Source organism: Myxocyprinus asiaticus, chromosome 3, assembly GCF_019703515.2.
Source record: "Myxocyprinus asiaticus isolate MX2 ecotype Aquarium Trade chromosome 3, UBuf_Myxa_2, whole genome shotgun sequence".
Classification (NCBI taxonomy): Eukaryota; Metazoa; Chordata; class Actinopteri; order Cypriniformes; family Catostomidae; genus Myxocyprinus; species Myxocyprinus asiaticus.
The window spans coordinates 19,238,115-19,255,499 of NC_059346.1; the positions used below are offsets into that span (position 1 = coordinate 19,238,115).

The following is a 17,385-nucleotide window of genomic DNA, read 5'->3' on the forward strand; positions in this document are numbered from 1 at the left end:
AAAAAGACAAATTTCACCACTTGTTTTTCTGAATGATAACACGTGAAATGATAAAAATGTGATAGCCTTTATGTAAACCCAAGAGTTTATATATGTGCATTACCCTAATGCCGTCAGTATTGGTTCCCTTTGTACAGTAAGCTCCGGGTGAGTGCAAATGTTTTTTTTTTTTACAGTTTTTATTTATATTTTTTATTCCATTATTATTAATGCATAATTTTATTCCTTTAGCAAACTCTTGATTAACAAATGAGTAGGTGGTCCTTCACAGTGGTGGTCGCATGCGATTTTGACTACCTTAAAATGTGGTTGGAGTGATCGGATCTCAAAAAATTTTGGACCTTGTTTACACCTGTATTTAACACTGTCCACTTGTGACTGGATCAGCCGAGACCAGGCGTAAACAGGGCCTAAGAGAACTCACATTGTCCTCTTGGTTCCAGTCGTTGGGGTGCCCTCCGCTAGCACCACTGAGATTACTCTGAGAATGCCTGCACAAACAAGAAAAAGAGAGAGATGCATAAAGTGTGGTGTAGAAAAATAAGCAGAACAGAGGTGTGAAGATGTGCCTGATCAAAGGAATGGAGATATCGGGAGCTGCTAATGAAGCGTGCAATAAACCATTAAACAAGAGTCTCTTACAAAGAACATTCTGAGATGACAGGAACACACATCACTGCAGGAGTGTACAAAGTGTGAAATGACAGCTAAGAGGGCACAATTTATTACCCAATCTTTTTTATCTTATCACTTAAAATTCAGACTGCAAAATCACAATTCAGGTAAATTTAAATTTATTTTGCATTGGCAATGTGCATTTAGTGAATAGCAGTGCAGCCCCGCTGAAAACATTAAAATACTCATTGCTTCAAAATTATAGCCAAAAGACGTAAACAACATGCATGCTAACATGATTTTAGTGTGATAAAATTGCTTACTAACCTTGTTTATGTATAGTATAGTAATTTTACAACTTCATTGCCATTTCAATGTAACGCCGTAAACCCTAAAACCCCTAAAAATGATGATTTAAACAACTTTACAGCACAAGTTTTAACAGAATAATTAATGTTAGTGCTTTTATAAAATTATAAGCTTCAAATTTCTGCCTTTAAACTCTCCAAATATTAGCCCCATTAACTTCAATTATTTTTCAATTTTAACCTCAGTTTTTACTTTTTTTTTTTTAAGAAAAGGAGGGACGAGTTGAACTGATTTTTTGTGGTTATAATCATTATGCCACAAATGGTGACTATTGAGCTGAACTTGTATTGAACCTGGAAAAATCCTTTAAGATGCATGGTGGGGACATACTGGAGACAAATGTTATCATCCCATGTTTAAAACAACTTTGCTGATAAATACAAGCCCTAAAAGAGCAGGTATAAAGAGTAAACAGTCAGTAAATATGAGTATGAGGCTGACCTGTGTTGAGAGGGGTCTGTGGCAGTCACTGTTATAAAGGCAGGTGAGTCCTCCATGGCATCAAAATACTCTGTATCCTCATCTTCATCACTCGCTTCCTCTTTCCGGGGCCTTTCACTCACTCCTACATACACACAGACAAACACAACAAATCAAGAATGAGCACAACACAGCTCTAAACACCAGTCATGGTAGTGCACCATGCTATGGTCTGTACAGTAATTGTCATATGGGTCGCCCAGCTCCAGTGTCTCACCCGTATCGGTGGTGGGTGTATCAGGCGTGTTAACGGTGTGTGAGGGGGCCTCTCTCCAGGCTCGTTCCAGGCTGTTGTGCTGCTTGGCTAGCTGCTCAATGGTCTCCTCCAGGTGGGTGCGCTGCTCTCGCTCATGCTGAAGTACTCGCTGCCATCTGCGACTGTGGCTCTCTGCCAGGTCCAGAAAATCTCGGCACGCCTGCACAGGGACAGACGAGACATAGGGTAAACAACAACACAAACACAGAGATGTGCACAGTGTCTCATATTTAGGACTCTCAACTCAAATAAAAACTTAATTAAAAAATATTATATTTTAAAGAGGACACAAGGTTTTCCTTAAAAGTTAAATAAAAGTTTGATGACATTAGAACATTCACAACACAAAGCTCCCTACCCAGTCCACCCAGACCTTATATGGAAAACAAGTACCAGAAACAAGTCATGCAGGAATAGTCATGGTAATTATGTCACAACTGCGAATGACAGTGTGAACTACACTGGCACACAGAGGTTAGCCAATCGCAACAGAGTTTATACTGTCCATATATAAGTCTTACAGGTGGAGTCATACTTTTAATGGAGTGATTATTTGCAACCAGGTGTAAATAGCACCTGCCACACAGTGTAACGCCAGTGTGATCGTGCCTTTCCGGCCTGCGTTCGATTCCGCATTTGTCGCTCTCTTTTTCCCCATTTGGTTTTCTGTCTCCACTCTTAATATTTACTTTAATACTACTTGTGATAATAAATAATACATAAAATTGTTTTTGGCAGAAACCATAGATTTGAAGCACTTTATAATGGGGTCACTAGAGTAATATGGACTTTATATAGTAACCATGTTTAATTTAGTGGTTATTGTAATTTTACTAAAAAATACAATGGTGATACAATGGTAACTGTAGTAAAACCATGTAAGGGAGGTAGGGTTAGGTTTAGGGGTAGGGGTTGGTGTAGTGTGTCTGTGGGACTCTAAATAAACACAAAAAACATGCTGGATGTATTCCCCCCATACTGTATGTTAGTATTTAATTAGGGGTGTAAATAGTATCTGCCATTATTTGTACCAGGGTTGGGGTGCAAATAATATTTGCCACTATTTGCACTGGTGTGTAAATAGCATCTACCTTTATTTGCACCAAAGTGCAAATTGTATATGCCTACTTTTAAAGGTACAGCAAAAACAGCAAGTTTTTTCCAAAGGGTCAGAGAGAAGGTGGGAAATGTTCATGAAAAACAAATTTACGTTTTTGGTTCAAGCAACCTTGACTGATTTTGTAAGTGTATTTTAGAAAAAAAATATTACTAAATTGCAGGACACAGCTCCTTAAATAATATTTAATCCATTTTAGGATTATAAATTTAAATCATACATTTCTGAAATGTTTTCACTAACAATATTTTATAAAACTTCTCAACTCTAAAGGTTTAGAGCAAATGATGCCTTGACATCCTTATCCTCCGCTTCTGCTTTCCCTCACTATCTCCTCCATCATGATAATCCTGGTTCCCAATTCTCTTGGGATCTTATCTGTCCTCCTGCTGCAGGCATCACACATAAATTCAACTGTTTCCTCATTACTGTTCTGGTCTCCCTCATAAAAATGTTCCCCACAGGAAGAGGACATGGAAATGCCTTCCTCTCTCTGTCCTTTTTGTATTCCACTCTCTCTCTCTTTCTTTCTAATATTTCCCCCCCTAACTTTTTTTTCTTGTTCTTTAGCCAATGAAGTGTCTGACTTCATTAAAAATATTATATTGGAGGACTCTCCTGTAGCTTAACTGGTAGAGCATAGTGCTAGAAACACCAAGGTCATGGGAACACAATGTATACCTTGAATGCACTTTAAGTGGTAGTAATAAAAGTGGCTGCCAAATGCATACACGTAAATGGAGGTCTTTAACAGAAATGGGATCCGAGTCGATGAAACTGATCAAATGTAGAAGCTCTAGTTGTCAAAGTGAAAGCAGAAGTGAAAGAGTTAATCTGATGACTTGTGCATGCTCAGAAACACACAAACACAAAACAAGCAGCAGATTTATGACCGGCAGCCTGTCTATGGGCTGAGTCATATTTTTTTTTTTTGGTATGTAGTCTCTGATTTGCAGGATTGAGCAATACAAATGCATAAGAGAGGTTACTCTTGGTCAACACACATGCAAAATAATCATATGATTGCACCCAGAGAAAATTTATATTGTTTAGAGGTAGCTCTTTCACAGTTTAGGGCATTTGATATGGTTCTCAGTTGTGTTTAATGCAAGTACCAACATTGTCTCTGATGTTTCTCCTAAAATTCCTTGGGAGAAATAAGAATAGAATCAAATGAGACAATTGATGACATAAAGTAAGAGTATGGAGCTACAAATGTAGTGTGGACAGCATAGGTCAAATCATTTGGCCTTGGAAAAATTTGATGAGAAATGTTTTAGTTCATGATTGATGATCTTGGTATCTTTGGTACTGTATCTGAGCACAGTTTGTGACATTGTTCAGATCTCTTCTTAATAATATGTTCTTAAGGAAAAAAATCTGAAAAGCACTCCATTCCATTTGTTCTCTATTTAATCTAGATGCTATCTGGGAGAAATAACTGAGATATTAAAGCGAACCCATTTGTGACATTTATTTTCTACGGGTACTGCTGTAACCCGAAAACTTAGAAAACTTTTCTTCCCTCATATAGCGCTATATGTGAATGACAAATGGCTTGTTTATTTCTCATTATTATATACAATAACCCACACCACACATACATTTTATTGAAAAGAACCATTCTAATATAATTCAGTATCTGTGAAAGCATCTCTCTCATCACAGCTCGTCAATCACGTTAATGACTGAGACTAATGTATAGCCACAAATCATTAAGGCAGCTCCCAGTCACAACTAATTACATCTTTTACAGTGCTATTGCCTTGGGGTGTCAGAGACATCTCTCGACTGTACTCTCTTTCTGTCTCTCCATCCCTCTATTTCTTCATCTCTACTTTCATCATTGTTTCTTTATTCATCATCCTCATCTCTACAAGCCACAAAGGCACAACTAATCTCACTGACCTCTGTCTGCTGGATTTGTTAGTCAGAACAGACACTGATTTTTTTATACCATTCATGCTTAAATATGATGTGTTAAAGAAATGTTTGACTTGCAGTATTTTATGCTAAATAAATTATAACAATTATAAAAACATTTATGATGCGTGTTTTCATGCGTTTTTATTAAAAGCAGAAATAAAACTATTTAAAAACAGTTGGACATTTTAGACTAAAGTCTAAAGTAATCAGTAATGGTCCAGGTTGTAAAACAAACAAACAAACAAACAAACAAAAAAACAAAAACATTATAGATTGATCTCTGCTTTAAACTACACAACCAAAGTGCCAAAATAATTACCCACTCACCTGCACTCCCCTCAGCACTGACAGTCTAGAGCTCTGCTATGAGAGAGGATCTTTTCTGCTTCACTCAGCATGTGACTGTGGCTTCCTCACACGTTCATGAAACTACAGCTGCTTACCTTTAACATAAGCAACACTTCTGTTATTTTTTTTTGCTGAGCGAGGCAACATTGCCCAGACTGCTCATGACTCCAGGAAGAGTTTAGGGGATGTGCATCATGTCTGAGGAATGCCCTTTAAAATAGTTATGAGAGGGCAAGGGCCATGCGATTCCATACATAAAGCAGATGGCTGCATTTGATAACTACAGATGGCGTGTCATTCGATTTATGGTTGTAATGAAATGCCAAATGAGATTTTTAATAAAACCGTTCTATAATCTCTATTACTTGCTAAACTATTCACATATCACATATTAAACACACACACACACACACGCACACGCACACACACGCACACGCACACATTTACTTAGCTCTCTAAATGTAGACATACCATACTGCCCTACAAAACCAAAATGCAGTAACTATCCCACCACTGAAACATGTATTTTGATTGCCCAGTGAAATGTGGACTATAAAATTGTCTCAATCTGTTTTCTCTGAATCATAGTTTAGTTATGGATTTGGCCTCTGTCATAGGCTGGATCAAAGTTTAAGAGACCTGATTTTGGTTATACAGTAACTCAATTTTGACAGTTACAGCAAAAATGTGTATTACTGCATTTGTCTTTGCAGGGCAGCTCACACACACCATAACCCTACCCTTAAAGAAAATGTTTTGCATGAAAAAAAAAAAAAAATTAAAAAAAGGTATTTATTTTATCTATTAAATGATTTTCCAACTGAGGATGTCACCAAATTTCACTGAAATGCTGGCTGGCCTTTAATCACACACTCCTGAGTCCTGACATATGATATCATACCATCATAAGACATCACAGGACCATCATTCAGTGCCACAGAAAGTGAAGAAAACATATTTTCATCACCTTCCATATACAGATGTACAGTAAATATATAAGAACTGAAGTCTTACGATAATCCGCTTATCCATCATAAATCTAAATGGTCTTCCTCTCATTAGACCTGTGTAGTCTGTCCATGTGTAATAGTGGTTTAATGAGCTGGGCCCCATAGTACTGTTCAGCACTTTTCATTATGTGTGTGTATTTCTATTTAGCTGCCTATTAATAATTTCAGATATGAACAAAAGAAGAATCCATATAGCTGTCCAAACAGAGATCTCACTACTGAATTTGTGTTATAGCAGGCAAATCTGGTTAAGAGTTAGATCACTCAAACACTTAAAATTCTGACAGCTGTCTGCAGGGCTGATGGTTTATGCTAATCTCATAAAGATCAGAATAATTTCAAATGGAAGCAAATAGAATCAGCCAATAACACATAACACACTGGTGAGCTATTAATTTCTTAAAATTATTAAGTAAAGTAGATGTTCCTGTATATTCCACTTTATTCTCAATTTTGAATTTACCCGCTCCTAAAGTTGCTACCAGCACAAAAGTAAACACTGATGAGCCAAAACATTATGACCACCTGCCTTATATACTGCTGGTCCTCCGCGTGCCGCCAAAACAACGCAGACCCCTGAAGGTGTTCTGTGGTATCTGGCACCAAGGCATTAGCAGCAGATCCTTCAAGTCCTGTAAGTTGCGAAGTGGAGCCGCCGTGGATTGGACTTGTTGGTCCATCACATCCCACAGATGCTCAAATGGATTGAGATCTGGGGAATTTGGAGGCAAGGGCAACACCTAGAACTCTTCATCATGTTCCTCAAGCCATTCCCGAACAATGTGTGCAGTGTGGCAGGGCGCATTATCCTGCTGAAAGAGACCACTGCCATCAGGGAATACCATTGCCATGAAGGGGTGTACCTGGTCTGCAACGATGTTTAGGTAGGTGGCATGTGTCAAATTGACGTCCACATGAATGGCCAGACCCAGGGTTTCCCAGCAGAACATTGCCCAGAGCATCACACTCCCTCCAGCTTGTCATCTTCCCACAGCTCATTCTGGTGCCATCACTTCCCCAGGTAAATGGCGCATACATACACGGCCGTCCACGTGATGTAAAAGAAAACGGGACTCATCGGACCAGGCGACCTTCTTCCACTGCTCCAAGGTCCAGCTCCGACGCCTGCGTGCCTATAGTAGGTGCTTTCAACGGTGGACAGGGGTCATCATGGGCACTCTGACCGGTCTGCGGCTACGCAGCAGGTGCGATGCAACATGTGTTGTGACACGTTCCTCCTGTGTCACACTAGACCTTCTGTGGGTTCGGACCAGATGGGACAGCCTTCGTTGCCCTCGCGCATCGATGAGCCTTGGGCGTCTAACACCCTGCCACCAGTTTGAGATTTGTCCCTCCTCGGACCACTGTCAGTAGGTACTCACCACTGCTGACTGGGAGCACCCCACAAGCCTTGTCATTTAAAAGATGTTCTGACCCAGTTGTCTTGCCATAACAATTTGGCCCTTGTCAAAGTCGCTCAGGTCTTTACTCCTGCCCATTTCTCCTGTATTCAACACACTGATTACAAGAACTGATTGTTCGCTTACCATCTAATCTACCCAGACTTTGATATGTGGCCTTGTTAGGAAAACATCAACGTTATTCGCTTCACCTGTGAGTGGTCATAATTTTTTGGCTCATCTGTGTATTTTAATGTCTCAGTATGGGTATTTTAAATCCCAGACAAGCCCCCAATAATTTTACGACCCCAAGATGGCCTAGGGATGTAAGGGTGAAACATTAAAAATAGATTTTAAATTTATTTGTGTGCTGGAACAAATGACAACAAATAAGGGAAAATATGGTGCAATAATCAAGCATATATTTATATACAAATGTGTAAAGTGATAAGTGAATTAGTGAAAAGTGAAATGGAAATATTTACAATAACAGGTAAATACCGAAACACACAGAAAAGGGGAAAATTGACGTGAGCGGTGCAAAACAAACAAAATAAACAAAACAAAAACATACACGTTTTAACCTCTAGACTGACTAGAAACCAAAAAAGTAAATAAAATTGTCTTCAAGATGCCCTACCTAATCTAGCCCAAATGTAGGGTGTCACTCTCTCCTTACCTAGTGTGTCTATACAGAATAGTAACCCTACGTGTGTGTACAATGTACGTCACGTGACATCTTACCTGTCCGCTTCTCCCCGATATGAAAAAAAAAAAAAACAATAATAATGAAAATGGGGACAAAAATAAACCAAAGAACAAATAATAATGCAAGGGGGTCAAGGAAACGAGATTGTAGTCACACAGTCAAAAACAAAAATATTGGATGTAATAATGGATAGTGATCAAACAAATGAGTACCGTAACTTCAGCAAAAGCTCCCTTGAATGGGTTTTGTCTCGGTTTTAAACTGGGCAGTCTATTTGAATAGTACGGACTACGGAGAGCCGGAGAAAGTTCAGACTGACACATACTATTTAGCATGGACACAAACAGGAACATAACAATCATATTTTAAAAACTGTGGTTGGTCCTTTCATTTCTTTGACTGACTAAGTTTTAATATGGAACAGACTTTATGCCGACAGACAAAAGTTTGGTTTTGTGAGCCTAGAGTGGACTTGGTGTTCAAGTTCAGAAATGTTCACATGAGCATTAATAAGTGATTCACATGTGATTAATAGCCACATTTGTACATTTGGTCGAAACACTTTTGCGAATCCCACAAAATCAAAATAAATAGCTAGATATTGTTAAAGTTCACCTGAGCTCAAGTTGAGTATAGTCCACCACCAGTGCCGAAATGGGAACACATAAGACAAACTTACTTTCAAGTATTGATTTTCATCACTGAGGGTAGTGAAACCTTTCCAAAATTTTATTTAGTAAATCAAATGTAAGACACAGAGGACATCCACAAAACTGAGAGCTATACATAGGCCTGTATTGAACACAGCAGTAGAGGCAAGCTCTACCTTTATTGATTACCGACAGAAAAAGCTGTCATTGATTAAAGTAAATGCAACAGCAAGACTTGACTTTAGGCCCAGAATGACCATGAAATGTGATACTTCCAGTTTTGAATCTTCCCAGGCACAGATTAGGATTAGGTCTGGAATTAACAAGATGTAAATTAGAGCTGTTGTAGTATTATATAGTTCCATTCTGAAGCTAGTTTTGGAAATGGGTCTGTATGATAAAAGATGTCTCGGTAAGAGCTAATAAACGATTAGGTTTCACTTTGTACATATTGATCGAAGACACAAGTAGCTAAGAGGTATAAATGAATCACAATCATTCCTCGCACTATTTCTGAGCCCATTCATATTGACTATGGCATTAGGGAAAATTAAAGGAATTAAAGGAAAACATTCTCCACATGATTAAACACACTGAATACAAATAGCCTTAAAGGTTTAGTTCACCCAAAAATGAAAATGATCTCATCATTTACTCCATCCAGTTGGTTTTGGGTGAGAACAGACCAAAACGTAACTCCTTTTTCAGTGTATATCTTGACAGCAGTCTCCTTGGCGATCATGATTTTAAGCTTGATTACACTTCCTATAGGTCCATCTAGCGCTCTGCGCATGCGTAAAGCAATAGGACATGTAATCGAGCTTGAAATTATGATCGGGCCTAGAGACTGCAATGACAAGGTGTACAGTGAAAAATGAGTTACAGTGTATTTTGGTCTGTTCTCACCCAAAACCAACTGGATTGTGTCAGAAGAAACTAATTAAACCACTGGAGCCTTATGGATTACTTTTATGCTGACTTTATCTAATTTTTGGAGCTTCAAAGGCCTGACTCACTTGCATTTTATGGACCTACAGAATATTTTTCAAAAAATCTTTGTTTGTGTTCAGCACAAGAAAGAAAGTAATACACATCTAAGATGGCATGAATGTGAGTTAATAATGAGATAATTTTCACTTTTGGGTGAACTATCCCTTTAAAGGGGTGATGTCAAGAGGAATCACATTTTCCTTGATATTTTGAACATACTGTAAGCTTCAGAACTCTAAACTTCCTCCCCAATGCAAAAAAAGCATTTATTGACACAAAGCTGCAAAAATGCCTTCTTCTCTACTTCTGTGGTTATCCTAAGTCATTAGGGTGCTCATTATTTCATGACCGCCACGACAGCAATGACATCAGTGCCTACTTTTACATTATTGCATCCTAGGCCCCGACCACTGGCGCACCGTTAGTAAACAGAGAGAGAGCAGGACAGATTCTTCCATACTAAAGGGGACTTACACAGGACACCTTCTGGTGCCCATCTGGACTGTTTTAAATTATTTTTGTATAAACATGCACAAGACAGTTGTCTTTGACCATTGTCATGCATCTCGCACCACTTTTAAAAGACTCTTTAAAAGACCCCCATTCTGTTTCAGTTAGCTGCGCTGCATCTTGCTTTTTTGAGCATAAACGCATCCTGGATGTGTTCTTGCACCCATCTTTTTGGGTGTTCTTGCACCCATTTTTCATTGTTGGTCTATGTAAACTTGCACAAGATCAAGGCTATTCAATTGACGGCCCACGGGCCATATCCGGCGCAACAAACTTTTTTATTTGGCCCGCTGTCTGATTTTGATAAAATCAGCATGCAGTCTGATCATCAGAGTTTAACAACAATCAACTGCGCATGAACCGGCAGCATTCAGTGCTGAGTTTAACAATGCTCTGCAGCAAGTACTGTGTAAAATGTGATAAAATGAAGCGCCACTGAACCTGACTATGTTTGGCTCTATATAAAGATGTGTGTCAGCATTATCCATCTCGAAAATCATAAATTTCGTTTGCTCTTCATTTACCATCTACACAAATATTTGGCTTCTGCACTGGATCCTGTGTGCAAATGCACAATATTGCCAAGACAAGGAAAGGCAAATTTTTTTTTCAGTCAGAGGGCCAGAGACAGGATTTAAAATGATCATATATAACTAAATTCTGACTGTTTTTGGTGCAAAAAACTTTACTAACATAATTATTAGTGGACCTCAGGTTACATAATACAAAAAAAAAAAAAAGAAAATTGCATGACATGACCCCTTAAAATATGAACAAAGTTATCAAATCAAATCAAATCACTTTATTGTCACACAGCCATATACACAAGTGCAATGGTGTGTGAAATTCTTGGGTGCAGTTCCGATCAACATAGCAGTCGTGACAGTGATGAGACAGTACCAATTTACAATAACATCAAATTAACACAACACAATTTAAACATCTGTTATACACATAATTACACTCAACAATATACAAATAATAACATACACTGTACAGTATACAATACGCAGTTTTTTTTGTTTTTTTTTTAACTATATAGATACACATTATTCAATAAAAATTAAAAATAAAAATATATATATATAAAAAAAGTATATATATATATATATATATATATATATATATATATATATATATATATATATATATATATATATATATAGAATGTACAGTATTGTACTGTATTGACATTCAGGCTGTCGGTTGATAGTCAGTTGTTAAGAGAGAACATAATATAATAATAATAATATAATTTATAATAGTCTGGTGTGAGATATAAGAGTAAGGGTAATAAAGTGAAGTGCTGATGTATTTTGATCGTGGGAGATCAAGAGTTCAGAAGTCTGATTGCTTGGGGGAAGAAGCTATCATGGAGTCGGCTGGTGTGGGTCCTGATGCTGCGATACCGCCTACCTGATGGTAGCAGTGAGAACAGCCCATGGCTCGGGTGGCTGGAGTCTCTGATGATCCTTTCACACACCGCCTTGTATATATTTCCTGGAGGGAGGGAAGCTCACCTCCGATGATGTGTCTGGCAGTTCGCACCACCCTTTGCAGTGATTTGCGGTTGTGGGCAGTGCTATTGCCGTACCAGGCGGAGATACAGCCAGTCAGGATGCTCTCCACAGTGCAGGTGTAGAACCGTGTGAGGATGTGGCGGTTCATTCCAAACTTCCTCAGCCGTCTCAGGAAGAAGAGGCGCTGATGAGCCTTCTTCACAACGACTTCAGTGTGGATGGACCATGTGAGTTCCTCAGTGATGTGGACACCCAGGAACTTGAAGCTGCTGACTCTCTCCACTGGTGCTCCATTGATGGTGATGGGACTGTGTTCTCTGTCTTTTCTTCTGAAGTCCACCACAAGCTCCTTTGTCTTACTGACATTGAGGGAGAGGTTGTGCTCCTGACACCAGTGTGTCAGAGTGTGCACCTCCTCTCTGTAGGCTGTTTCATCATTGTCAGTGATTAGACCTACCACTGTCGTGTCATCAGCAAACTTAATGATGGCATTGGAGCTATGTGTTGCCACACAGTCATGTGTGTACAAGGAATACAGTAGTGGGCTGAGAACACAGCCCTGCAGGGCTCCAGTGTTGAGGGTTAGTGATGAGGAGATGTTGCTGCCTATTCTAACCACCTGGTGTCTGCTTGACAGGAAGTCCAGGATCCAGCTGCACAGTGAGCTGTTTAAGCCCAGATCCCGGAGTTTCTCATCTAGCTTGGAGGGCACTATGGTGTTGAATGCTGAGCTGTAGTCTACAAACAGCATTCTCACATAAGTGTTCTTCTTTTCCAGGTGGGAGAGAGCAGTGTGTATTGTAGATGCAATGGCATCATCAGTGGAGCGGTTGTTGCGGTAAGCAAACTGCAGCGGGTCAAGATTGAGTGGCAATACAGAGCAGATGTAATCTCTGATTAGTCTCTCAAAACATTTGCTGATGATGGGGGTCAGAGCAACAGGACGCCAGTCATTTAAACAAGTTATTTTTGATTGTTTTGGTACAGGCACAATGGTGGATGTTTTAAAGCATGTGGGGACTACAGACAAAGAGAGGGAAAGGTTGAAAATGTCCGTAAAAACACCAGCCAGCTGGTTCGCGCACGCTCTGATGACGCGGCCCGGAATGCCATCTGGGCCCGTGGCTTTGCGGATATTCACCCGTCGGAAGGATCGGGTTACATCCGCTACAGAGACGGAGATTGAACTAACCTCTGTAGCTTCGGCCGTGAGAGCTCTCTCCGCGAGGGCGGTGTTATTTCCCTCGAAACGAGCATAAAAAGTATTTAGCTCATCCGGTAGAGAGGCAGCGGTGTTCATGGCGGAGTTTTTATTCACTTTAAAGTCCGTGATGATGTTAATTCCCTGCCACATGCTTCTAGAGTTGGTGGTGTTAAACTGTCCTTCAATCTTGCTCCTGTACTGGCGTTTTGCTGTTTTGATAGTTTTTCGGAGGGCATAACTGGCTTGTTTATGCTCCTCCGCGTTCCCGGAATTAAAAGCGGAGGTCCGCACATTAAGTGCCGCGCGAACATCGCTATTGATCCACGGCTTCTGATTCGGATAGATTCGTACAGTTCTGGTCGGAATCACTTTCTCTATGCACGTTCTGATGAAACACATTACGCTATCAGCGTAAAGCTCGATGTCATCATCAGAGGCGGACCGGAACATCTCCCAGTCCGTGTGATCAAAACAGTCTTGTAGCATAGAGTCTGATTAGTCCGACCAACACTGGATCGTTCTGAGGGTGGGTGCTTCCTGTTTCAATTTCTGCCTGTAAGTGGGCAGAAGCAGAATGGAAGAGTGGTCCGATTTGCCAAATGGTGGGCGGGGGAGGGATTTGTAGCCATGCCGGAACGGAGAGTAGCAATGATCCAAAACCCGGTCCCCTCGTGTGTTGAAACTAATGTGCTGGTGATATTTTGGTGCGACTGATTTTAAACTGGCTTTATTAAAGTCCCCGGTCACAATGAACGCGGCCTCAGGGTGCGCGGTTTCCTGCTCACTTATAATCCCATACAGTTCCTTGAGTGCCCGGTCTGTGTCGGCTTGTGGGGGAATGTACACAGCTGTGATAATGACCGCTGTGAATTCCCTCGGTAGCCAGAGTGGTCGACACAGAAGCATAAGAAATTCCAGATCAGGAGAACAGAAAGACTTGATGGAATGTACGTTCCTCTGATCACACCAGGATTTGTTGATCATAAAACATACACCACCTCCTCTAGTTTTACCTGAGAGGTCTTTCGCTCTGTCCGCTCGGTGCACGGAGAACCCCGCGGGTTCAATGGCTGAGTCTGGAATCTCCGCAGACATCAAAGTTTCTGTTAGGCAGATAATGCAGCAGTCCCTCGTCTCTCGTTGGAAAGAGATCCGCGCTTTCAGCTCGCAGAGCTTGTTATCCAGAGACTGAACATTTGCCAGTAGAATAGTGGGTAGCGGGGGTCGATTTGCGCGGCGTCTTACTCTGATGAGAACACCGGCTCTGTTTCCCCTTTTCCTCCTGCGTTTCCGCGGCCATGCTGCCCAGACAAAGGGCTCTGCTTGCGTGTTTGTAAACAGTGGGTCGGCATTGAGGAATGTGAAGTCCGGTTTTCGGTGTGAGATCGCTGAACCAATGTCCAAAAGTGTTTGTCTGTCATAGACAATAAGGCAGACAACATCCAAGACAAAAAACATAAGAATTGTGAACAAAACAAACAAAACATTGCTATGTTGTGTCGGAGCTCGCAACGCAGCAGCCATACTCGGCGCCATCTTGAGTCTGTCCATGTACATGTACAACAAAACACTGTTAACTATCAAAAAATCAGCTCATCGTAAAAACTCAACGCAAGAAAAACGTTATTTTGAAATTGTCAGGTTTTTCTTAAGTTTTGAAATCAAGATGTAAACACACACACACACAAGACACTGAAGATGCTTGCTGAATGCCAGTTAAGGTGTTTAAATGCAGAGTGAAACAGAGGTAATGTGCAAAAATGTATGAATATCATTTACATGTTGTTGGATTCAGGGACTGAAAATGTTCCAAGAAATGAAAATGACACCTGAAAAATAATTCTTTGATAAAAGGCCAATGAAAATTGGCAAGTGGTATTTGCATGCCACTCCCTCGGACATACGGGTATAAAAGGAGCTGGTATGCAACCACTCATTCAGGTTTTATACTGAGGAGCCGAGACAAGGTCTGGCCATTTCAGCGGGTAGTTCAGGTGGCAGGAGGGACACAACGTCTCGTTCCCTCCATCAGGGAACGGAGGTTACGCAAGTAACCATGACGTTCCCTATCTGTCACTCACTCGACGTTGTGTCAATGTAGTGACACTAGGGATCCCTATACGAAATGCCACAACTGGCTGAACTGTGTTACGTGAACTGGCGGTGTGTGGTGGGCAGACCACTGTGTGCCTCGTAGCCAGCACACCAGGTCGACACGTAACCTCCCCCAACATAGTTATGAGTGTCGAACGGCCCTTTGGGGACAAGTCGACTACCCAAAAGATAGAGACAGGCTAACCCAGTCGTGGCCTCTTTTCCCCTTCTCTTATTCCACTCCATAAAAAAAGAAGGGGGATTATCCGACTGGGCCGCCAGGTCTTTCTGACCATGTGGAGAGCCTTCAAGGTAGATCCTACTACAAACATGGAGACTGGGGCAGAGGGGCTCTGCCCAAGGAAGACACAGTTTGCCAACAGGGAAACGAATTAGTGGAAGATATATATCGCATGGGGTTAGCCTTACAGGGAACCGCAACATGCGGAGCACCTACCCCAGAACAGGACTCTTAGTTAGCACGTGTACTGGGCCGGCAGCGAGTCTCTCCGAACACTCGACTGCCACAGGGCTCGGAGGAAGTCAACCAGGGAACAAAGTTTGTGAACACTACTGGGAATTAACGGCACACGTCTTCAGCTCAAAAGGAGGTGGAAGGTGCTATGTGCAAGCGATACACCCAGCCGGCTATCCCGGGCTTATCGGCTTGTATTGCATGCCACTGCCTGGGATGAAACCGGTTCCACCCGGAGGTTGTAGAACCTTGCAAAGGTGTTGGGTGTTGCCCAGCCTGCTGCTCTGCAAATGTCTGTTAGAGAGGCACCCCTGGCCGCTACACCCCTGGTAGAATGGGCTCGTAGCCCGACTGGGGGCGGCATATCCTGGGCATGATATTTCTTAGTTATGGCGTCAATGAGCCAGTGGGCGATCCTCTGCTTGGAGAGTGCTTCCTTTCTGCTGTGCAAACAAAGCAGACAAAGAGCTGCTCAGAGATCCTAAAGCTCTGCGTGCGATCCAAATAGATGAGTAAAGCACGCACCGCACACAGCAACGACAGGGCTGGGTCTGCCTCCTCCTGGGGCTACATTTGCAGGTTCACCACCTGGTCCCTAAAAGGGGTCATGGGAACCTTGGGCACATAGCCCTGTCGGGGTCTCAGGATCACGTGAGAGTAGCCCGGACTGAACTCCAGGCACGTTTCGCTGACAGAAAATGCTTGCAGGTCTCTTACCCTCTTGATGGAAGTGAACGCAGTCAGGGGGGCAGTCTTCAAGGAGAGTGCCTTAAGCTCAGCTGACTGCAAAGGCTCAAAGGGGGCTCTCTGTAGACCCTGATACCTCTTAGGAACCTGATGATCAGGTCGTGCTTCCCTAAGGAGTTACCATCGACCGCGTTGTGGTGTGCTGCTATGGCGGCAACATACACCTTCAAGGTGGAAGGGGACAGCCTCCCTTCCAACCTCTCCTGCAGGAAGGAAAGCACTGATCCGAATCTGCATCTCTGGGGTCTTCCCATCGGGAAGAACACCACTTAGTGAACAGACGCAACTTAAAGGCATACAGGCACCTCGTAGAGGGGGCCCTAGCCTGAGTGATCATATCTACCACCGCAGGTCTTCCGCGTCCCGTCCAGAGGCCAGACATGGAGATTCCAGAGTTCTGGTCACGGGTGCCAGATGGTGCCCTGTCCCTAAGAAAGAAGGTCCTTCCTCAGGGGAATTCGCCGGGGGGGGGGCTGTCGCGAAGAGCGTGAGGTCCGAGAACCACATCTGGGTGGGCCAGTAGGGTGCTACCAGGATGACCTGCTTCTCGTCCTCCCTGACCTTGCACAGGGTCTGTGCAAGTAGGCTCACTGGGGGAAACGCATATTTGCGCAGGCCAGGGGGCCAGCTGTGTGCCAGCGCATTTATGCTGAGGGGGGCCTCGGTCAGGGCGTACCAGAGCGGGCAGTGGGAGGATTCTTGGGAGGCGAACAGGTGCACCTGTGCCTGTCTGAATCGACTCCAAATCAGCTGCACCACCTGAGGGTGGAGTCTCCACTCTCCCCTGAGGGTAACCTGCCATGACAGCGCGTCCGCTGTAGTGTTGAGGTTGCCCATGATGTGAGTGGCTTGCAGCAACTTGAAGTGCTGCTGACTCCAGAGGAGGAGACGGCGGGCGAGTTGTGACATACAGCGAGAGCGCAGACCGCCTTGGCGGTTGACATATGCTACCGTTGCCATGTTTG

The 17,385-nt window shown here is 42.3% G+C and overlaps 1 protein-coding gene across 2 annotated transcripts in view; it reads right to left on the reverse strand.

The window, feature by feature from the left end:
- LOC127417164 (oxysterol-binding protein 2-like) overlaps positions 1–17,385 on the reverse strand; it is a 134,269-nt gene that overhangs the window by 12,464 nt on the left and 104,420 nt on the right. For both annotated transcript variants that reach the window (XM_051656919.1, XM_051656930.1), the window contains exons 4-6: positions 1,682–1,880; positions 1,426–1,549; positions 425–491 (exon numbers count right to left, since the gene is read on the reverse strand). In XM_051656919.1, coding sequence (XP_051512879.1) covers positions 425–491; positions 1,426–1,549; positions 1,682–1,880 — 390 coding nt within the window. The remainder of the gene's footprint in view (positions 1–424; positions 492–1,425; positions 1,550–1,681; positions 1,881–17,385) is intronic.